At 40.3% G+C, this 24,942-nt stretch overlaps 1 protein-coding gene across 2 annotated transcripts in view; it reads left to right on the top strand.

The window, feature by feature from the left end:
* LOC126274704 (uncharacterized) overlaps positions 1-24,942 on the top strand; it is a 1,213,049-nt gene that overhangs the window by 1,128,502 nt on the left and 59,605 nt on the right. For both annotated transcript variants that reach the window (XM_049977135.1, XM_049977136.1), the window contains 3 exons: positions 15,262-15,351; positions 16,368-16,526; positions 20,047-20,172. In XM_049977135.1, coding sequence (XP_049833092.1) covers positions 15,262-15,351; positions 16,368-16,526; positions 20,047-20,172 — 375 coding nt within the window. The remainder of the gene's footprint in view (positions 1-15,261; positions 15,352-16,367; positions 16,527-20,046; positions 20,173-24,942) is intronic.

Here is a 24,942-nt window from a genome sequence, read left to right on the forward strand (position 1 = left end):
GTGCCTTCAGAAATGGAGAACTGTACAACTGTACTCAATATCGAACGGTAGATCACATTATTAGTGAATGCCCAATCACATTATTTCAAAGGGATCTGATCGAAGGCCTCTAAAAAGCTATTGCAAAGTTGAGTTCCGTGCCGTAGACTTCTGACGCCTTGGAATATCCAATCTCGGAATTTAAGAGCAAACATTTTCGTGGGACTCGACCTCTTTTTAATCGTTTGTCCCACTGAACTTGTTGATAATGTCTGTGACACTCTCGCACTAAATAATAAATAGACATGTGATGAAGAGAGAGAGAGAGAGAGAGAGAGAGAGAGAGAGAGAGAGAGAGAGAGAGAGAGAGAGAGAAGGGGACAACGAGGAAGGAAGAGGAATAGGGAGAGCTAGTAACAGATAACCTATTCTAGATGTGTAGGGCACTTACATTCCTCTGTTCTTTTAAATAATTTCTCACTTACACTGGCCATAGACAACTGCTGCAGTTACAAGCTTCTGTATTCTCAATATAGCTTCCGACCGACATACTGTCAGTCTGTGTGTTGTATTTATTGTTTATTTAACTTGACCAGATTAGGGCCTTCCAGGAGTAACGCATGCAAACACAGACACATACACTTACAATAATTCGCACACGATAATAATAATAACTGACATTAATAATAATAATAATAATAAATAGAATCAAGGATAACAATAATGTTGATTAGCTTATCTCAAATGAAGCCTTGTTTAGTATCATTTGAAACAGAAGAGATAATGAAAGAGAAGAAAAATAAATGACATTGACAATGTCTGTTAAGAAACAAGTCTTTAAATAGAGGATTGCATGGCAAGGGGGATGGTTGGTTGGTTGGTTGACTGGTTTGGGGTATAAAGGGACCAAACTGCAGGGTCATCAGTCCCTTTTTCCTGACGCAAGCAAGGCTCAAGGTACAAAAACACCCAAACACTTTGAAAAGTGAAAGGGAGAGAAGGAACGGGGGACCACACCTAAAAAGTAAACGTATGGAACGAACAAAAAATAAGACAAAAGAAAACTGGGAAAACGAACACCACAAGGAAAAGTAGAAGAAGGTATTAAAACCATAGAGCAGATGATCTGGGCTGGCTGATCAAAATAATAAAAGAGGATGAACCAGCCACTCTGTAACACATTAAAATGTCCACCCCAAAATGACAACGCAAGATGAACACATGTAGGGAAAAGACGACCACCAAGACAAACAATTGCAAAGAAAGTGCGACAGAGTTAAAATGGAGGGAGGGTGGCGGCCTCTGAGAGAAGACTAAATGCCCACCCGTAGATGGTACGATAAAAAACGCCCATCACGAATAAAACGCAACACTAAATCTGCTGTTGAGGCATTGTCGCCCAACAACGAGTGTAGGGTGCTACGAAAGTTAAAAGTCCGCCGCAGAGGGGCTAAAAGTGGGCATTGGAGCAAGATGTGGACGACAGTCATATATGAGCCACAGTGACACCGAGTTGGGTCATCGCGAAGGAGGAGATAGTCATGTGTTAGCCACGTAAGGCCAATGCGGAGCCGGCAGAGAACCACAGAGTCCCTGCGAGAGGCTCACATGGAGGACTTCCACGCATTCGTAGTCTCATTAATGGCACGCATTATGTTGGGCATACTGGGATTATACCATTCCGTCTCCAAAAGCTGGAAAGCCTTGCGATGTAATAATGATCGCAGGTCAGTTACGGGGATGCTGATCTCTAGAAACGGTTTCTTTGTTGCGACTGGACCGTTCCAGGGCATAGATGGACTCCTGGATGGTCACTTCCAAACGATGGCGGGGGTAGCACTGGTCGATAGTTCGTAGGCTGCTCAAGGAGTCAGTACAGAGAAGAAACGACTCGCCAGGGCATAGGCGGATTCCAACCCTGCCGTGAAAATACTGCAGCCATCTGGCAAGGAGTGCTCGTCAATATGTCCTCCAAGAGCATACGCGAAACTAACGTGGCCATCAGCCATCGAGCCGTCAGTGTAAACCACTTCATGGTTCCGGTACATGTCAAGAATCGAGAGGAAGTGACAGCGGAGAGCCGCGGGGTTAACTGAGTCCTTAGGACCATGGGAAAGGTCTAGGCGAAGCTTCGGCCTAGGTGGTGTACACCATGGAGGTGTACGTGAATGGACCTCGACTATAGGTGGTAAAGGCAAGGACTCCACTTCAGACAGAAGAGATCGGACGCGAACCGCAATCGTAAGCCCAGACCTGGGCTTCCGATGCGGGAGATGAACCGCCATAGGTGGGAAAAGGAAATGGATGCTCAGGAGAATACGAATGTGTGCAACGTAACTGGCGAGCAGTTGTGGACGCCTAAACTTCAATGGAGGGACTCCGGCCTCCACCAAGACGCTGGTCAGCGGACTCGTTCAAAAAGCTCCCGTTGTTAGTCTAAATCCACAGTGGTGCACTAGGTCGAGTAAACGCAACGCTGAGGGCGGTGCCAAACCATAAACCAGACTCCCACAGTCAAGGCGGGATTGGACAAGGGCTCTGTAGAGCTGTAGCAGCGTAGAGCGATCTGCACCCCAGTTGGTATTGCTTAGGCATCGGAGGGCATTGAGGTGCTACCAGCACTTCCGCTTAAGCTGACGTAGGTGAGGAAGCCAAGTCAACCGGGCTTCGAAAACCAGTCCTAAGAATCGATATGTCTCCACTACAGTTAGTGGATCGTCATTAAGGTAAAGATCTCGTTCCGGATGAACGATACGACGCCGAGAGAAGTGCATGACACACGACTTTGCGGCTTAAAACTGGAAGCCGTGAGCTACTGCCCATGACTGCGCCTTGTGAATGGCTTCCTGCAGGCTCCGTTCAGCAGCACCAGTACTGGAGGAGCAGTAAGAAATGCAGAAGTCGTCTGCATACAGAGCAGGTGAGACGGACGGCCAGCAGCTGCTGCTAGACAGTTAATGGCCACAGAGGAGACCTCATTCTCCTGGACATGGGGGAACTATGGGAGGCACCGACTTGGTCACGGAAATTACGGAGAGATAGGAAATTGTGGAAGGATATGATGTCACCAGGTCGTGTCGTAAGCTTTTCGTAAATTAAAACAAACGGAAACCAGGTGTTGACGTCTGGATCAGGCTGTTCGGATGACAGACTCGAGGGCCACAAGATTATCAGTGGCAGAGCGACCCTGGCGGAAACCGCCGTGGCATGGATCCAGTAGGCCACGTGACTCCAGGATCCAACACAACCGCGACTTACCATACGTTCTAACTGCTTACAAAGAACGTCAGTGAGGCTGATGGGACGATAGCTATCCACAACAAGCGGGTATTTGCCGGGTTTGTGCACTGGAATGAAGGGGGATGGTAAAGTGGAGGGAGTGGGGTGGGGGAGGGGGTGGAGTGTTGACAAGAGGGAGCTGCGCATAAGTACAGGGTGGTTATCATTAAACTTTTGTACTTGAGAGAGCTCCCGTGAGAAAGGAGTGGTCGTAGGATAATGAAACTTCGTGGAAACATTAAGCAAGGACACGTGAAAGAAGAATAAACGACTGAAAGAAACACATTTCAATTTCCACATGAGACGATAACATTTTTAAATGACATAACCATGTTTACGTCCCAGATTAGATACGTTGCTCAACGTGACGACCGTCTTGCATCCACGACAGCCTGGAACCGCACTAAAAATATCATTCCACAGTTTTTCGCAGCACGTACCGGAAACGGTGAACCGTGGAGTGTTTAGCTGTCGTGACAGTTCGTGAACTGCTTGAAGATAGCACATCGCGTCCAGCATTTTCAGACACGGCAACAGTAACTTCTGCAACAATTTGTGGGGCAAATAGTCGTTGGCCTCTCCAAATCGCCAGTGATTTCCGAATCATGTTCTTCAGACCCCGAGCGCAAAGAGGACCTCTACGCATTCCTCTGATGCATTGATGCTGGCGAAGAGCACAGCATTGTTGCTGTTGTTTTGATAAAAGAGTTTCACGAGTAAAGCCCTGCTCACCTACTGTAACTGCAACTGTAATGCAATCGCTAATTCACCGTACTGGTACGGAGCACCTAACGGCAATTCATGACACTAACACTCCTAACAAAACAAATCCTGCAGAACACATCCCGAACATACATAAATTGGATACACACATGGTAAATAACTTTCCGCCTACACTGGCTCAAATATCGGAAAGTCAAATTCTAACCATCCTGCATAGGGAAGATGCAGGTATTGTGACAGAAGCTGACCATTAGCTATCTATTGAAGTTTGAAAAGAATTTAGTTTCTCTGTTATTTTGCGTAAGATAACTCCTAAGTCTGAATCCTGATACACAAAATGATTTTGAGATGATGGTTGTGTTATGTAGTGGTGTATGGAGGGTTGCTGAGAGCGAGCATTTCTGGTGTACTGTTCAGATAGAAGTGTGGTGTTGAAGATAACTAAGAGGGATTCGAACGATTGAGAAGATGATAAAGGACAAACATAGGATATGATAGTCTCTATGGCTGTCATCAGAAAGCTGTGAGGGTCTTCAACTCTGGACAATCATGCAGGTCGCCAGAGGTCGACGATGAATACGCTGGCGGTAGTAGACGTTCAGTGTCTCCCATTAATAACATTTGGCGTGGATCCCATGTATTTAAACACTATTCTAAAATGGGACGCACAGGTGTTTTGAAAGAACTCTCCTTTGTAGCCGCCCCTTTCATAGTTTTAGGCGCACGCTGCTTTACGAATCTGGAATTAGCTTCCTTTTCGATTTGAGTTTTGTTTTTCGAAGGTTGCACTGTCTAACTTCAAACTATCTATTCAACAGTAATGAAATGTTTGTTCAGTAGTGGTTTTTCTATCAAACTTTTATCTGCAAATTGGACATAATTTGTTTCTTTCACAGTTTCACAGGCGTTGGCCTTCTAATGCCAAAAAAAAGCTAAAAATGCTGCTTTAGTATACGCTTACCTGAAAACATCCGACAATTTTTCAACGCTTTTAACACTAACTTACGAAATCCATTATTGAAAACTACTGCTACGAATTTTCCTTTTGTAGAGCCTGAACTTAATTAGCATTATTCGCGTAGAGAAATAACAATCTAATATTATACAGCGGGATTGAACGTGAGACATCTAGGTTCATAGCAGCAGCACTCAACGGACACAGCCACGGTGCGCGACGAAGTGCATTGCATTAACATATGAAACTAAAACATCATTAGAGGGCTCTTGTTATTACTTTTCGTAACACATTTGTAAATAATAATATAAACTTGACCGTAGTTAACTGAAAATACAGCAAGATGCTGCTTTAACTCGTCTTCCAGTACGCCTACCGCAATAAGACCACAGTTCAGGGTTGCCAACAGTAGAACGTCTTTCGTCGTACATAAACAACTAAAAATCTTGTACTTTGGCTTTCAAATGTCGTACATTTATCAAGCATTTAAAATGTTATAAAACGTGTTAAATGAATGTGAATTTAGCAGGCATTTGATAATTTACAAATTTTAAGTTAAACAAGTAAAATGTTAGGGTGGCCATATTTCCTAGACCCAAATTCTGGACACATTACTCGTCTCGGCTGTTTGGACCAGGGGGGCAGTGAGATGCTCTGGTATGTGTGAATGCTTAATATCGATTAACAACTATGATATAATTTTATTTCACTCTCGGAAGTAACAAGGATTCGAAAACCGCATTATACATTGAGGTTAAATGAGAATGCACGTTAATAAATAATTTCACAGCGAGATATAACGATTACGTGATAATTTATTAGTTTACAAAATTACCCTGATACATGATATATTATTATTATTATTATTATTATTATTATTATTATTTAGACGATCTTTAAGGCACTTCAGTTAACTTTGTTATTAGCTGAATGGAATATATTCCACTCTCACTGGCGGGATAAACCCCTTCGCTGCTTTGGCAAATGTTTGGTGACGCTGAAGCGTTTTTCGTTCTTGGTCTGCCATTAGAGGTGCGACTTACGCCACTAGACCGCCACAGCTCACTCAACTGTGTCACCATCTAACCTACATTTGCATAGAACTATGAATTTTTTGTGGTATTTTCTAGTCTTAGTTTATGTCTTCAAATATAATATCAGGTACATCCTCAGCCTCACTGACATCGTTCTTATTTATGTTGCCGTATAATTTTTCCCTAGTCATGCTGATGTACATGTCTCTTGTCGGTTCAAAATAGACGCAATTTCCAGTACGTGTTGGTCCTTTTAAGCTCTCTGCAGCAGGAAGTGTCCCGTTCACACTTCCCACAGTTAGCCGGTTTCCTATGTCTGTTTTTATCAAATTAACCTTACTGAAAACTCACTCGCACTCAGAATTTGTATGAGGTAGAGACAGTGCATTTAGAGCAAAAAGAGCCGGCTCAGAAAAATATCCAGTTTTCAGTAAAAAGATCTCAAAACTTAACTGGCCACTAATTTAATTCAATCATTTAAGATACCGAGCATGTGCGTTTGGCAGCCGTCTCCATTGATCGTCTATTATTTGCTTTTTTTGTGTGTGTGATCATCTGGTGCAATTATAAGCGGAACCACTTCTATAAGAGGCATCATTATTGGGAAGCGGCTTCTGAAATTGTGGGAGAGCGCTAATTCTCGTTTAAAAACTTATAACTTTGACAAGACAGGGTCCTCCGTGTTATATCGTTGTTTTTAATTTCTGTGGCAGCAACTTCCTAGAAATTTTTGCAATATGAGAAGAATTGTTCAATATCTGCAGGACGTCTGACCACATGTAAATGTTTTAAGAGCTCTTACACTTTGACGCTAAGATACAGTTCAGTGTTATGAAGCAGTCGCTGACTTTCAGGGTCTATTTCGCCTAGGTTTGGCCTCTTGACGTATCCACGTTGTAAATAAAACAATAGGATTTCCTGGTAGAGTTCACTGCTTTCTCGTTTTGAAATTCCAGATTGAATTTCTTAAATAAAGGGAGGGGCCATTCAAAAAAAGAAAAATAAAGTTTGTCGGATGGGTTGCTGAGTTTTTCAGAAATAAATACTGCCCGATCTCGCACATCGGCTTTGGCCTGATGTGCACGATTTGTAGTGAAATCGATAAAGAATTGATGTAGGTCTTCCCACTGCTCTAATATTCTTTCAGCCACTGCTCACAATGAAAGCCATCTTGTCTGAGATCAACAAACGACTGGAACCTACGAACATCAAACTGGCATTTATCATTGTGTTCAAAAAAAGTTATAAATATCACGAACTAGTTGCTCTACATTTTCAGGTAACTATTTACATGCTTCGCTGGCATACAAATGGGCTGAGTGACAACACATTTCACTATTATGATTCCTTTAAAATCACGTTGTAATTTAGTTTTTAGTGACTCTCTTTCACCCATCATGAAGTTACACTCATCTGAGCCAAAACCTGTAACATATTTCAGTGGGACATTACAGCTGGTGAATGAATCGATAAGAGATGAGTATAAAATCTCGGCACTGGCTGTGGGAATATCATCAGCATACGTTCTTTCCGTAAAAATTTTGTGCAGCTCCGAAAATGTGCTACATATTTTTTCAGCATCTTGATCAAAGCAGCGTACCACAACGCAAACAGTTTTGACCCTTGAAATGTCGGTTGCCTAGTCCGTCGTGACCGAAAATTTATTATTTTGTAGTTTTTCGGCTAATTCTGCCATATGACCTTCTCCAAGAACGTTCTTCACCACTCCTGTTACTTCAGTCCGTTTGAGCTGTGTTTCCTTAATTAATGTAGAACCGGTCCCAACTACTTAAAAAAAAAAGTGTTAAATGGTCAGCAACCGAAAATGCAATGTTATGCTCTGCGAAAAAAGCAGCAAGTTTAATTTATGCATGTGCTTCTTCTTTATTTTGTGGAGTTACGCTTTTTTGGAATCCCAGCGATGTTAATGTTTGCGTTTTTACACTAGAACTAGGTTTTTTATTAATGTTTCTTGGTAGTTGCGTAAGTCTTCAAATTAGATATTTGAGCTACCAGTCCTTTAAAGCCGGATCCTTTAACCACTGATGTCTAAAATTCTGCGAGCCATACTGCGATTACTGTCCATTTTTTGTCCAGCCGCCTTTTTTGGGTGTTTTTCTCGGTGGATAAGAGTACACGACCGGTCACTGTCTCCCTCACAATCACTCATAATTATAGGTAAATACACTCCTGGAAATGGAAAAAAGAACACATTGACACCGGTGTGTCAGACCCACCATACTTGCTCCGGACACTGCGAGAGGGCTGTACAAACAATGATCACACGCACGGCACAGCGGACACACCAGGAACCACGGTGTTAGCCGTCGAATGGCGCTAGCTGCACAGCATTTGTGCACCGCCGCCGTCAGTGTCAGCCAGATTGCCGTGGCATACGGAGCTCCATCGCAGTCTTTAACACTGGTAGCATGCCGCGACAGCGTGGACGTGAACCGTATGTGCAGTTGACGGACTTTGAGCGAGGGCGTATAGTGGGCATGCGGGAGGCCGGGTGGACGTACCGCCGAATTGCTCAACACGTGGGGCGTGAGGTCTCCACAGTACATCGATGTTGTCGCCAGTGGTCGGCGGAAGGTGCACGTGCCCGTCGACCTGGGACCGGACCGCAGCGACACACGGATGCACGCCAAGACTGTAGGATCCTACGCAGTACCGTAGGGGACCGCACCGCCACTTCCCAGCAAATTAGGGACACTGTTGCTCCTGGGGTATCGGCGAGGACCATTCGCAACCGTCTCCATGAAGCTGGGCTACGGTCCCGCACACCGTTAGGCCGTCTTCCGCTCACGCCCCAACATCGTGCAGCCCGCCTCTAGTGGTGTCGCGAAAGGGGGGAATGGAGGGACGAATGGAGACGTGTCGTCTTCAGCGGTAAGAGTCGCTTCTGCCTTGGTGCCAATGATGGTCGTATGCGTGTTTGGCGCCGTGCAGGTGAGCGCCACAATCAGGACTGCATACGACCGAGGCACACAGGGCCAACACCCGGCATCATGGTGTGGGGAGCGATCTCCTACACTGGCCGTACACCTCTGGTGATCGTCGAGGGGACACTGAATAGTGCACGGTACATCCAAACCGTCATCGAACCCATCGTTCTATCATTCCTAGACCGGCAAGGGAACTTGCTGTCCCAACAGGACAATGCACGTCCACATGTATCCCGTGCCACCCAACGTGCTTTAGAAGGTGTAAGTCAACTACCCTGGTCAGCAAGATCTCCGGTTCTGTCCCCCATTGAGCATGTTTGGGACTGGATGAAGCGTCATCTCACGCGGTCTGCACGTCCAGCACGAACACTGGTCCAACTGAGGCGCCAGGTGGAAATGGCATGGCAAGCCGTTCCACAGGACTACATCCAGCATCTCTACAATCGTCTCCATGGGAGAATAGCAGCCTGCATTGCTGCGAAAGGTGGATATACACTGTACTAGTGCCGACATTGTGCATGCTCTGTTGCCTGTGTCTATGTGCCTGTGGTTCTGTCAGTGTGATCATGTGATGTATCTGACCCCAGGAATGTGTCAATGAAGTTTCCCCTTCCTGGAACAATGAATTCACGCTGTTCTTATTTCAATTTCCAGGAGTGTAGGTAGACACAAACAACTACACAAGAGACACAATACTGCACGTATGGAACAGAGAAAAAGTAGATACTACATATGGCGAGGCGGGCTATTGTCAGTGCCGGAAACACACTTGCGCTGAACTGCTGATGACATGTTTATTTGGGGATATCTTACAAGTTAGACTAGACTTTCAGTATACGATTGAAAGTGTTACTCAATTTTTGTGTGCCTGAAGGCCACTGAAATGAAAATTAATATCAATGAGAAAAAAAAATGATTTTACTTCCATTGGACTTTCTTGTGCTCATTGTCACGTACTCTAGTGTGAAACTTTGAAACTTAGTTAAAATGAATTCCAGCTTTAGGCTTTATCAAGTAATTATTTTTTATAAATTGCAAATAAATAAAGATTAATTAATTTCATTATTACAATAAAATATTTAATTTCTTGAGTAATAGGAAAGTCACAGGCATGTCGCGTTTATGTCAAAATTTCTGAAATTTAAATTTAAACTAAAAAGTACAAATACCAATAGAAGCGCTAATTTGAGAGAACACTGCTCCATATTGGGGAAACGAACGAGTCTAATGTATTACCATGGAGAAAATAGATCTATTCTCCACGAGTATTGCATTTAACAGTTTTTGAATTACTGAGTAACATTCTGTTGCGCATGTGTCATTTCCATACAAATTAGAAGTATAAGTTATAATATGCATGGGCATGGGCCACTATTCCCTGTAAAGTTTTTCTAATTTCCTGGGGTGAGGGGGAAGCGTAGCACGGAGGTACGACAGCAAAAGCCAGCTTGCCACAGCGGAATGGCTTCTTCGCAATATCGCCAACGGCACGCAGTCCTCGCTTATTGTGGCGTAAACAGCACGAAAGAAATCACATTTGCTGAAAGAGCGTATTTATTATTATTATATTATTATATTAAGTTACGGTACTTTTTTATATCAATGAATATGAAATACAGAAAAAAGTAAATCATGATGTGACAATTATTCAATGAGTGAGATACGAATTACATTGAAAACCATGTAAAAATTTATTTTAATACTCAGAACGCATATAATCATTAACACGTCAGTCGCAGGCACTGCATTCTTCTGGACTCTAGATTTCAGTGTCTTCATTCATCATCACTCTCGGCATCACTAACACTATCGTGTCCACTGGACACTCAACTTCTGTTCATTGTAGTGTCGCACATTGCAAAACGCATTCGTTGGCAGCAGTGCGTAAAACTACGGAAAGATCCGAATTCTGCCGACGAGCTCCGAAGAAAACTGAGAGAGCTAAGGGAACTAGGAGAACTTTTAATAGCTACATTAAAATGAAAAAAAAAAATCCGCGAACATACCCAATACGTCTACTTTTCATGTAGCAGACCCAATGTAGCCAAAGTATATAGACCCATTTACGCTGTAAATTGTTGCCCACAATAATCATGTTGTAAAATTTCCTGTGTCAAAAATCTCCTACATAACTATACGAACCTAACTGTACGAACCTGACCGTGTCCTCGTACCTTTACAGCAGACCACAAATCTCGTATTTGTGCGAGGAACCTCGTACGTTTGGCAACCCTGCCACAGTTACACCGTGATTGTTGCTGCAGTTTAGGATCAAAGGATACCTCGATAACAGAGACATCTATCGGTGCATTCCTTTCTGCAGGGTGCCCGGTTCTGTTGGAGCTAGACGCCTTTACATATTATGACGGCAGTGCTGGCAGAAAACTGAGATTGAACCGCAGTCACTGAACTATGACAATGTACTGATGGACGAAGTAAAGGACACGACTTGCGAGCTACCATACAATTCAGAACAATACTTTGTTGTGAGTAAAGGCAATAAAGGAAGTAACAGTGAAAGTTTTATTTATGTATTTGCGACTCTGTCTCTTGAAGAACCGCTCTCACGGGTTCCTAAGAGGCCTACGACTCTTGAAGTACCGATAAGCTAGCCGGTATAAGTTGCTTTGCTTACTTTAAAGTTCCTTGTCAGACATAATTAAATCAGTTCTTACGTATTTATTGTTTTTTACATCGATTCTGAAGATAACAACCACAGGTTCACACTAAATGACTGTTATTTATCCTCAACTCTGATTTTAACCCAAAAATCATAAGTGGATTGGAATTCGGGGTCCCATTAACATTAAAGCCATAAGAGATTGTGCACTAGCTATTCCTTTGTTATTGAGCTAGTCCTTTGTTTTTGTTATTAACAAATAACCGGGTCTTAGTGACAATGGATTTTGGAGTCATTCCTTCAGAACGAAAATTCTAGTTGCTACCAACTGCGTCATTTCATCTGCTGCTGTAATGTAGGTGGTGATGTAAATGCCAACAATCACACTGACGTGGGCAGTTATCAGTTGGTTAGTTTAATAATTGAACGTTTTTGGTTCATATTTTAACAATGAGTGGGACCTGCTGCAGAACATCTAAAAGAATAAGGAATGTGGCAGATCCTACTTTCAGTTTAACAGGCATTTATTTGGTCATCTTATTTATAAACATACCTTGTTCTCAGAGTTAAATAATTAGACACTTTTATGGTGTGGTAAAAAGCTTTTGGGAGGGAGAATGACAATTAGTACGGTATTTAATATTCTGTCGACGATGAGGTCATTAGAGTCGGAGTGCAAGCTCGTATTTGGAAAGGAAATAGGGTGTCTCCTTTTCAAAGGAACCATTTTGTCATTGGTCTAAGTGATTTAGGGAAACAACATAAAACCCAAATGTGAATCGAAGAAGATGTATTTGAAACGCCTTCATTATGAATGTGTTAGTGAAGCGTCTTCAAAACTGTGCCAGCTTCCTTGGTTTGTGGTGTAGCATCATGGACGGGACACATTTTGCACACAGTATGAAATCGTTAGATCAACGAAGTATTACTTTATATCATTGTTGGGTCATTTTGCAGCAACAGTGTCAATACTTGGGTTGCCTCTGTGTCACAATTATTCTAAAATCAGGAGAGCTGTACTTTTTGAGATAAAACAGTTTGTACAAGCATTATGTTGTAGAATTGTGTCGCCAACAACTTTCTAACGGCATCACCTTACCCGAGTCGTTAATTTTGTGGAACAGAAAACTGTATTTGAGAGACATAGAAAGTAAGTAGCAACGACATTGCTCTTACATGCATTCCTCTTGCAAGCATACTTCTGGTAATTAGCTATGCAAGTAGTTTCTCACAGTATCAGTAACACTCAGATGCAAACCATGCTGTTTATAATGTGATCTAGTGTTTTGCTGACTCTTTAATTTCACCTATGTGTGACCATTTCTATATCCCGACTAATTTCCAAGCTCTACTTTAGCATGTTGCATCTAGAATTGCCCAATGCTCAATGAGAATGCTTGTATATGGAGCATTCTTGGCAATGTGCCCAGTGTCGTTCACAGTTACATGAGAGGCATTCAATACCTAATGCAACACTCATTTTCTGAAATAAAGTTGATTTTATTCAGGATTTCAGTATAACATATTATTTCCCACTCTTTTGGCTATGAAACTCTATTTTTCAACGTCGTCATTGTTCAATCTGGTAGCCATATGCCACTATACTTGGAGGGCCGTAATGCCTGCATGGTACCTCCCTACTGGTTGACGATGAACCCAACAACTCCATGTATCAATAACTTTACAATCTTCCATGATCAATAATAAGTTTGAAGGTCCGAGATTGTGGCTGTAAGGTGGTTGAGGAAGAACAATCTGATGGAATTTTGTGAGATCCTCTCAGGCACCCAGATTTGTGATAGGCTTTGTGCTTGATTGTGATCTGTCATTCATCTTGAATCAGAGTGTCTGCATGTTCCAGCATTGCAGAAGTCACAGTTGTGTGTGGCCAGCTGGCTTATGGGAGATTGGCCAAGTTTGCAGGATCTTGTTGCAATGATGACAGCCACCCCATTGTGTTTTTGTTCTCTGCCAGGTCTCTGTAGACAACAAACACCTATGAATATCTGCAGTGCTCTGCTTTTCTGCGAAAAGAAATTCAATGACAGCTCTTCACTTGGAACACACTTCTGTAACACATGCAATTTTGAATGCTACATATACTGCTGCCACGTGAATTTCGTGAAACTATAGATGCTGAAGCAACAAGTACCGTATTTATTCAATTCAAACTGGCTGAGGAAAAAAATCTGTTGCATAACTTAAAGAATTCCCCTTGTATAATTCGCAGTGGCAATCTAAACTTATGCCTGCATCTCCATCTATTTGTAAGTCATCTTCCTTTCCAAGATCTTTCATAAAAGTGCATGTTTCACAGGTGACTGATGAGCCCTGCACCGGGCTTCAGATTTTTTAAAAAACTTATGACCACTTCCCAATGAGTTCTACACTGCTTCTGACATTCTCCTTCCATGGCTACTGGGGAGCAGTAAGGCCTTGCTTCTGGTAATTAGCTGTGCGTTTTGCAGCACACAGTTGTGCCTGCGAAATCAGCTCAAACTGTAAGACCGGATACTTAGTTCCATGTACACAAAGTGTACAATGTTGTGCATGCTATTAACATGGCAGGGAAAGAAGTCTGTGACCACTGGAAGACAGCACCACAAATTATACAGAAGTTGTATTGTGCATCAGTTCATCCACACATTAACTGACGTAAATCCACCTGGTGATGGAGATTTAACTTTCTCAGACATGTAGCAGATATAAAAATAAATTTTGACTGGTTATGTCCATAGTTTCAACTGGTTTTCATTGTCATTTTTACTTATTTATTTTTCATCTGTAATTTTTTTCAGTGATTTTACAGGCACATCTTATTTAATTTATAGAACTGTGCACATATCATTGAACTGTTGCTAAATTTTTGTGATTTTGACCTTCATTGCCATCTCTAGTTTGAAATGAGACAGTTAATGCTAAAATGATTGCACATGGCTCTGCCAAAATGATTGCACATGGCTCTGCCGCCTGGCTGACCAAATTATGAGAATTTTTTTTGAAAAGATCGTTTGTAGTTCAGAGTTGCTGTAGCAACACATTGTATTAAAACAGTGTACCAGACTGCCAAATGTAATCTTATGTGGCAAAGGTTCAAATAAAAATAGTTTTTATGTTGTTTCTGAATAAACCTACATTGTTAGAAGAATAATGTACCTACACTGTTTTTGATGGGTTACTGATGTGGGCTCAGTTATTCCAACTTGTCTATCCTAATTTAGGTAAGAAAGGGAAATTTAACTTCTAATGGAATTAAATTAACTATTTGAATCAGAAGATGATTTTATTCAAATCGCAGATGTAGGATTAAGATATTTAAGATATTTTTATAATAAAACTATTTACCTGCCCAGGCTTTGCATGGCTAGCACTAAGTAATCTGCAGCCAGGCCACTTCTCTGATGTAACGATAATAAATTACATACATAAATATTCCTCATGAATCAATCTATCTATTAGTGGAAACTCTATCCAAAGCTCTGCAGTAGTTGACGAGAATACCCAGACAGAAAAACATGGTGAGAGACTTTAATTTAGTAATATATATGGACAGAGCATGTGTACCTAAATTTATGAAGCAATAATTTTTAAGGTACATGTTTGATTTTCAGGTCTTACAATTACACTTATTTGAAGACAGGAAGGTTTTAAAGTATGGCGTGCACAAGGGCCATGTTTTATCTTATTTTTTTTCTAATATTATTTATTGATTTTTGGTTTCAGAATCGCATACATCAGTTCCAGAATACATTGGTTAAGTTAGGAAATGAAAATGAAGCTCTGAGGAAACAACTGCGGGCACTGGAAGCAGCTGTAAGTTGTTGTGGTATTAAAAACATGACTTTCCTATCAGTATTTTGATATATTAATCCTGATTAAATGGAGTGAAAAAATAGTTATAAAGATAAAAAAATTGCTATTTGTATCACAATATACTTCAGCCATAGACTTTTTGCTATGTTGCCAACATTCCTATTCAATTTTTCAGCACTAAGGAAAATACATGAAATAAATTTGTTTTGTTAAAAATAAAATTTTAAAAAAATTGTGAAGATAGATATGTCATGCAGTTATTCTTCTTATGTGTGTCCAGGAATTCATTTGATTTGGTCATAGTACTTGGTAGTGATAAACTAATAAAAAGCAGTATGCTAAAATATACACTGAATGATATATTCCAAAATCTGCATTGTGATCCCTCTAAATGCTGCTGACTGATCAAAACAGAAAGGAACTCAGCCTTGTGGTTTTTAAGATACCTTTCTGACTTTTTACATTATAGGAACAGTTAGACTCGAGATTTACACAACCTGAGTCAAGCTAATTCTCAGTCACTAGATTATTTGAATATCAAAATACAAAACCTGACATATATTGTAGTTTCACATTCATAGTGACATATTGGCATAATCTAAGTACAAATTAATATGTAATTCACTATTCATTCAAATTAGGCTGTGAATGTCAAACTTGTAGCATGTATCCCCATCTATAGAGATGCTAATTTTATTCCAGTTCACAGTTTTTGTATTTTCTTTTCTCCTAGCTCCTCTCCCTCCTTTGTACAGATATTTTAGCCTGACTCAGACATTCACTGCATTGTGTATACCCATTTAATTTTTACAGTCTTTTTTCAGTGCCCTTTGTGGACATTTTTACAAATGAGAATATTCACAAATAATGAACTCAGGAGAGAAAAATAGTTTATGAATAGCAAATTTATTTTACTGCACTTAAAACTGGATTGCTGCTGTTAACAGATATTTCATTACTTCACTTTTTTTTTTATTGTTGACGCATCATTCACTTCTGTGCTGTTGTCTTTTCAGGGAGCAGGCGAAGTGCAAACTGCTCTTCTAGAGCGGCTACGTGTACTAGAAAATGATAACTGTTCACTCAGCCGTGATGCAGAAGTACAGAGACGGCAGTATGAGCGTTGTCTTGATGATGTGGCAAATCAAGTGGTGCGAGCTCTTCTGTCTCAGAAAGTAAGGACAGTAGATGACATGCTATGTTTACAAAATATTTATCATGAAACAGAATTCATTTTATATTATTTAAAATAAAATTAAATTTCACTAGCATATTTTATCAGAAATAATGTGATTTATTAGAAGAATAATGTTTATGGTTCCGTTTTTCTGTAGTGTTACTTTAAGTGTCCTTGTAGTAAATTGACTGTAACCATGAGGAAATGAAGTGAGACCTACATAAATCACCACTGATACATTTTCTTGTGTGATTATCTTCCAGCATGTTTCTGTCTTGCACTTGTCCACATTAACTCTCATAGTTGAGGCCAGTTTCTTGCAGAAAGTTAGTAATGTAGTATATGAAACATATGCATGGCTGAATTATTTCAGTGTTCTAATCCATAGGTGACATTCCTTTAAGTGTAATATATTCTTTCACTCATAGCAGTGGTTTTTGACTGCAAATTTGCATAATGGTTCTGAGTGCACAGTAGATATTCCTGTAAATGGATAGGTGGATCAGCTATCAGGGTTGAGGTAGGTAAGAGCATAGCATGAGCAATGTGCCCAAGCCTATGAAAAGGGAAATACGGAAGCGTCCGATTCCACCTGTCTGCTTTGATCCATGACGTCACAAATATGGCAGAAACGACCATAAACCACGATTCCAATATGGCGCTTAAGACGTCCTTATGCAAACATTATAAACACGAAAATACATTGAAAAACAAACACACACACGTTCCACAGAATGCCTAATGACACTAATGGGACAAGTGCAGGAAATTGGGTTTTTTTGGATGGGGACAAACTAAATATAAACAAATTAATGATGAATATAATAGAGGGAAATATTCCACATGGGAAAAATATATCTAAAAACAAAGTTGATGTGACTTACCAAACAAAAGTGCTGGCAGGTCAATCGATACACAAACATACACACAAAATTCAAGCTTTTGCAACCAATGGTTGCTTTTTCAGGAAAGAGTGAAGGAGAGGGAAAGACGGAAGGTTGTGGGTTTTAAGGGAGAGAGTAAGGAGTCATCCCAATCCTGGGAGCAGAAAGACTTACCTTAAGGGGAAAAAAGAACAGGTATAGACGCAGGCGTGGGCACACACACACACACACACACACACACACACACACACACACACACACACACACACATATCCATCCGCACATACACCGACACAAGCAGACATTTGTCTTTTTTGGTGGGTGAGGGCAATGGGGCAATGGATTATTCAGTTTGAAATTGGTATAGGGACTGATGGAAAGAAGGGTTGCAGCCAGAGATGGGAACTTTAAGTGTGAGGCCTTTGAGGGTAATGCCAAATGTCAGACAAGCCTGAGAAAATAAAATATGGGAGCGTAATCTGGCTAGGGCGAAGGCATGTTTGCGGAGGGAATGTAAATAAGACTTAATGGTGTCGTTGTGGGGGGGTGTTGTGAAGGTGACATGGTATTTGAAGGTGGAAAGTGTAACATGAGGCTGAAATGAAAATGAAAATAAAAACATAAATGGGGAGAGATAAAAGTGAACTAGAAAGAAACTGGAGACATGGTGTGAAAAAAGGCGATAAAGTGTTGGCTAAAGCTGGGCTATGTTGATCCTGTGGTGAACTTGGGTTGGTAGACAACGATGTGCATAAAGGTTAGGTGGTTGTGTTGCCGCCAAAACACGTTAAAGGGTGAAGAAATTCGGGAAAATTTCGTAAAAACTACGTGTAAATGTATTAAAAGGAGTGGTTTTGTGGTGGCAGATTATGAAAATGAGGTTAACAATTGTCTGACGAAGAAATAATGATGTTAAAACCTGTGGGAAGCGGCTAAAAATGATCAGTGATGTGAGAAAAACGGAAATGGAAATAAAGTGAAAGTTATTACAACTAGCCGAAATGGTTGTTTAATAGGTGAAAGGAACTGTTTGTGAACTAGAAACGGTGGATTTTATAGCAGCAGTAGTGTTGAAAGCGGAAATAAATTTTGGTTATGGTTTGGAAGTGGGTTACGTATTATTGAGTATATATAGGACATCCTTCCGTCTTTCCCTCTCTCTCCTCTTTCCTGAAGAAGCAACCATTGGTTGCGAAAGCTTGAATTTTGTGTGTATATTTGTGTTTGTTTGTGTATCTGTCGACCTGCCAGTGCTTTTGTTTGGTAAGTCACATCAATCTCGTGCATGCCCAACTTAGACTTCTTGAACCAGGAACTGCACCATATGGAGCGCCAAATGCCATCCTTACGGCAATACCACATGTAACCATCCCTGGTCCGAAATATCGGAACTTTGGCCAATTTCATTTCTTGCCCACAAATAGAACACTTCACAATCACCGCTAACAAATTAAAGATCTGTCAAAACTTAATAAGCTCCAATGGAGTATTGTCCATCATTGCATGCAGGCGAGTGCTGTTGATTTTATCTTTCGTATTCATACCTGACCAAAAACAGCAACCAATTAATTTACTCAAATTAACACACGACCTACAGCGAACAGCACTACAATAACTTTCACACAAAACCACTAAATTGTTAACTCACTAAAATGAATTCCGCTAGAAACACAGCCAAAACTTGAACAACTCAGTACAATGAGCAAGACCAAACTGAACCCATTACACCACACTGCACAAAACCCCTAAACACACCACCAGAGGGCATAACAGACCACAACACGACGACACCTATAAACACGCCACACTCACAAATCAAACTCCCCGCCATCATGACGTCATACACCACAACAGCCTTACATCATGGGTCAAAGCCGACGGGTGGGATTGGATGCTTCGGCCGACCCATAAAAAGTACCGTTCTGTCTAAACAATCCATCATGGTAACAATTTGACTTTCAAATTTTTTTGTAGTTTTTGGTAATTATATTGAATAGGAAATGTGATTTTCTCATTAAAATGACACCAGGAATGATGGAAGTGAACCATTATTACACAATGTTGAAAAAGCCTTCTGCTCATGCAGTAACTTCAACACGTGTGTGAGTGAAATCACATAAGCCAAAGCCTAGCATGTGGATGTTACTCACAAATATGGAAGTGTGTACACCTTGCACACAGTATCCAAATAAAAGTGTTCCTGTAGCGCACTACAGAATTATAATGTAATCATAACCCAAAATGACATATTACTTGCATAAAACACTTTGGAATAATAGTGCCCCAGTCATCATAACTATCAACTGTACAAAACTGACATTTCATCAAGTAACACAAAATAATGTGCTTGAAAATCTTTTCATCCTCCATTTTTCTCTTGGGTGGGAATGAAATGTCATCTTTTATTTAAAAATTCGTACTGGCTTTACCAGTACCTGAACCTGTTGAGTACCAACTGATATAAAATGTTGTATGATACTGTGGCAGTTCATTAAATTATTTGCTGATAACTTGTGTTTTGGACATTAGGTATTGTTAGTATACTTCATGGCATCAGTTATGGACTGTTAGTAATTCTTTTGTAATTGATGTTCTTTAACTGAGCTCCATGTTACCACTAGGAATCTTTTCCAGGGCTTGCGAGAAGAAATAGGCACTCTGCAACGACGTATTAAAGATCTTGAAGCTCAGAACCGAGCACTTACAGCAGTTTTAGTGCAGCAGTTGCAGCCTCAAGCCACTCCATCTCCTGCTTCCATGGTTAGTTTATTGTAAAATTCCTGACTTTTTAATGTGAAGTTTAGAGAAAACCATTAACTTCACATATTACTGATTTGATACTAGTTAAAGACTATAACCTCATTTAGTAAAATAAAATGTATTGATTTAATGTTGTATGATGAACCGAAAACAGATGTATATATTAGTAAGCTGTGGAAAGCTTTCAAGAATATAAATAATTTGTAAATAAAGGTAACAACTTGCAGAGCAGTGGAAGTGTTGAGTCGTCAACAGGCACACAAACAATGCAGGAAATATTTATTTACCAGCCATCAAAATAGGAACATGAGGTACAGGACAGATACACTATTCTTATGCAATAGAACTGCCAACTGTTACCTCTGTGTTTTAGGTTTTAAGTCTATTTTTATTTGTCATTCAATTTTAGATTACAATAATTCAGTTTTATTTTACTTGTACTTAGAAATCACAAAATTATTCTTATTAGAACATTTTCGTTATTTATTTATGGTGTTCAGAATCATTTTTAAGCCTTGGCATTTATTTATTTATTGACACTTCTTTTTGCATGTAATCATCAATTGTTGGCTCTGATAATGTTGCATTTATGTATAAAGGTTAATACATGTTGTTGTTGATTATGATGATGACGATGATGATGATGACGTCGATGCCTGGGCATCACTAACCAGCACAGTGTACAACAAAGGGCATTACAGAGATTTGTTTGACCTTTCCATAGTGCCCAAATTTCTCTCATTTTCTCAGAGTGTACACTTCTCCTATTATCATGTTTGGTTGTTCTGGTTTTCTTAAGTTTTTCTGTCAGGTCAACAGTTCAGTCGTGAATCTTCCATGTAAAAAGTTTTTTGGGTGGCATATTTTGTTGTGTTTTTGCTGGATTTTTCAGGTCTACTTTTACTGCACCAATCCATTTGACTGTACCAATTTTAGCTTTACTGTGACTTCTACAACTAAATCAATACTCTACAGACCGCTCCAAAGTACATGGTTGAGGGTACTCCTCTCAATTCCATTCAGATATGGAGTGTGGGAAGAATGATTTTAAATGCCTCTGTGTGTGCTGTAATTAATAATTGATCTAATTTTGACCACATGTCCTCTACAGAAAAATAGGGGCTACAGTATATTCCTAGATTTATCATTTAAAGCTTGTTTTCAATACTTTGTAAGCAAATACTTTCAGGATAGTTTCATCTATCTTTAAGTATCTGGCATTTTAGTTTCTGTAGCATCTCCATGACACTCCCTCACAGGTAAAACAAACCTGTGACCATTCTTGTTGCCCTTCTGTGTATACATCCAGTAGCCTTTGTTAGTCATATTTGGTGCAGATCACACACAATTCAGTTATATTCTATGATGGGTCATGCAACTGTTATGTAACCAGTCTCCATCATAGACTGCTTTCAGGATATTCTACCGGTGCACTAAATCATGTCACTTTCTTTACCTATGACTGAGCCTATGTTATCTTTACATTTCATATCCCTACAAATTGTCACACCCAGGTATTTGTTTGAGTTAACTGATTGTATTCTAAATATTTAAAGCTACTGCCAATTTTTGCATCATGTTGAAATCTTGTCAAGATCTGACTAAATATTTGTGCAGCACTTTTCAGACATAAGTACATTATAGATAACTTTCAGAGAATTCCACAACCTGTCTACTGGTTGGTTCCATTGTTATAATATGCCTGTAGAATTGTAGATGCGTTTTTTACTTATATGAATAAGTGCTGTATACTTTTCAGTTCCTGTATTTGCTCTTAGTTTTTTAAGTTGCTTATTCAGTCTAATTTGTACCTAAATTTTTTTCCAGTTACTTATCTTGCCCTGTCAGTCTGTTTGAAATGTTTATCAGCCTCATAAAGGCATCCTGACTTGATGACTGTGTTGTTATATCTTAGTTTTATGTATTATGGGATTAATTTTTTTAGATATTTTTTGTATATTTGAAGTCTGTTTCCATTTTGTGGCAACAAATTTCAGAACTATTCTTTTCCAGGCCAGTCACCTGAACTACTTTGACTAAATATTTGAACTGAGAAACTGTCAGTTTTTCCTGTAATTAATTTTTAGATTTTTTTGGATGCCAGATTTTTGCAAGGCATGCATTTTGTTTTTCATTTATATAAATATAAATTATTTTTTTTTACAAATTTCACAGTACAATTATTTCTATGCTTATTTTCAATGGTGTATATCTGCTTCTTGTAAGTGCACATCTGCTTCTAACAAACAGTTCTGCCATGCAGCACAAGTTCTTCCATCGTCTATACCTAATTTTGTATCTTCTTTCACTACTTATAAAAATTTATATACGATAGTAGTTTGCAGATCTATTAACAAGTAGACTTTGGTTTCATAGTGCTTACAGTAGTTTGGAATTATTTCAGCCTATAGAGGTATTTCATTATAAGAAATGATTTTAAATTCATGTTAGTAAATCCTAAATATGTGCCGTTGTGTATTCTGGCAGTTTGTTGTTTGACAGTGTACCACTGATATGTTTGTATGAGCTGTGGTCTGTTATTTTTAATTATGTCATTTGCCTGAAATAATGGAGCTGTAATAATTTATTTCATAACATTTGTGTTTATCACACTTCTGAGATTGGTAGAAAAATTTTTCACCACGTCTTTCTTGCCTTACCTTTCACATCTCATGTATTGGACCACACCACACTGACTGACTGCTACTGCCATATGGTAGTGCAAGTCAGTTTTTGCTGGAGTACTGGTTATGCTTTGTGTTATTCCTTAGACTGAGTATCTCACCAAAGTAATTTGGAACCATTCTAATAAATGGCTGCATAAAATCCTAACAATAAGAAAAAAACTGATGTTTTCCTTTGGCACTGGACACTGCATGAAATATGGCCAGATGTTGATTTGAAAATGGATGATGATTTATTCAGGTTTGGGGTTTCTGAATTATTTCAGAAAGCTTAGGAAGCCTTACTCATACATACTAATGGACAATACTGATTCTACTTTTCTCACATGCAACTGCATGTCCATGTGATCGGAGGCTTTCCCAGCGTATGCGTTGTGTCCAGGGCTCTCGGGTGTCCAGCCGGATGCGATCGTTCAAGTCCCATGATATCTCAACGAATAACCTTTATGCCATCATCAGGTGGTTCTGATGGAATGGTCTGTCTGCTCATTGTTGGCGTTATTTGTGTCTGTCAGTCGGGCTTCGATTCCCTGCGCTGACAGTTCGATTGCAGCCACCGACATTCTGATTGCAAGCACCGACACTTCAATTGCCACTGACAATCCGTTTGCGGGCACCGACCCAGGTCTATGCTGTCCATAGCATCTCACCAGGTGGTGGAAGGTGCAGAATTCCGTGCAGTGTCCCCGGCGGTCATCGTGGAAGGATCTTGTGTCCGCTTGAGGCGTGACTCCTTGATATAGCTAAGTCATAGATTCCATGCGTTGCTGAGTTGAAAATCTGTGTCTTGATTTATGAGATTGCTCGTTATGCAAATTTAAATGGCCTGCTTGAAGATGCTATCACAGTAGGAGCTGTTGGGGGGCTGAATCTTGGTATCTTCTTATTTCACATTGCGTCCAGTTTCCAAGCAGTGTTCTGCCAGTGCTGATTTGTTGGGCTTGCCTAGGCATGTGTGGCAGTGGTATTCCTTGCAGCGGTCTATGGCTGTTTGGATTGTTTGACCATGTAAGATTTGCCCCAACCACATGGAATATTATATACACCCGCTTTCTTGAGGCCAAATCCGTCCTTCACTATCCCCAGTAAGGCGCGTATCTTGGATGGTGGTCGGAAGACCATGTCAATTTTGTGTAGTTTTAGCAGTCTCCCAATTTTTGACGTCACATTGCCTGCATACAGTAGAAAGGCAAGGCCTGGTTCCTCATCTTTAGACTGTTTTTCATCTGGGCTTCTGCTGTGTTTCCGTCATCTGAGGGATGTCTGCATCTGTGGATTGCTGTACCTGTTCTTGCGGAACAAATTTTCTAGTGCAAAGAACACCAATGCCAAACAGATCCAGGACAGCCCAAAAAATTGACGCTGGCAGAACACTGCTTAGAAACTGGACAGAACATGAAATATGAAGAGGTCAAGATTCTGGCCCCCTACAGCTTCTACTAGGACAACATCTTCAAGAAAGCCATTGAAATTCATGTAACAGACAATCTCATAAAGCGAGACACAGGTTTTCAACTCAGCAAGGCATGGAAACCATTACTTTGCTCCACTAAGGAGTCACACCTCAAGCGGACACAAGATCCTTCCACGATGGGCACTGGGAGCACTCCAGGATTCTGCATCTTCCACCAAAAGGTGCGACACTGGGGACTGTGTGTACCTGGGTCGGTGCCTGCAAGTGGATTGCTGGTGGCCACAATCGAAGCGTCGGTGCTTGCAATTGAAATGTTTGCAGCCACAATCGGACTATCGGCACAGGGAATTGAAGCCCAACTGACAGACATAAACAACACTGACAATTAGCAGACAGACCATTCCATCAGAAAGACTATTTGCCAAAATATCATGGGACTTCAACGATGCAACCGGCTGGACACCCAAGAGCCCTGGAAACTGCATGTCCATGTTTTTTGTTAACAATTGTAACAAGGGAGGATCCAGACATATTATTGTCATTGGAACAAATTGGCACAGACTTTTTTGCAATATTTGCAGTGTTGAATGTTGATCCTTGACCTACCTGAATGAAGTCTCTGAATTATCTATACAGAGAACTTTGAACTTTGAAAACTTAGCCATCTTTTCC

This window comes from Schistocerca gregaria, chromosome 1 (assembly GCF_023897955.1).
Source record: "Schistocerca gregaria isolate iqSchGreg1 chromosome 1, iqSchGreg1.2, whole genome shotgun sequence".
Taxonomy (NCBI): domain Eukaryota; kingdom Metazoa; phylum Arthropoda; class Insecta; order Orthoptera; family Acrididae; genus Schistocerca; species Schistocerca gregaria.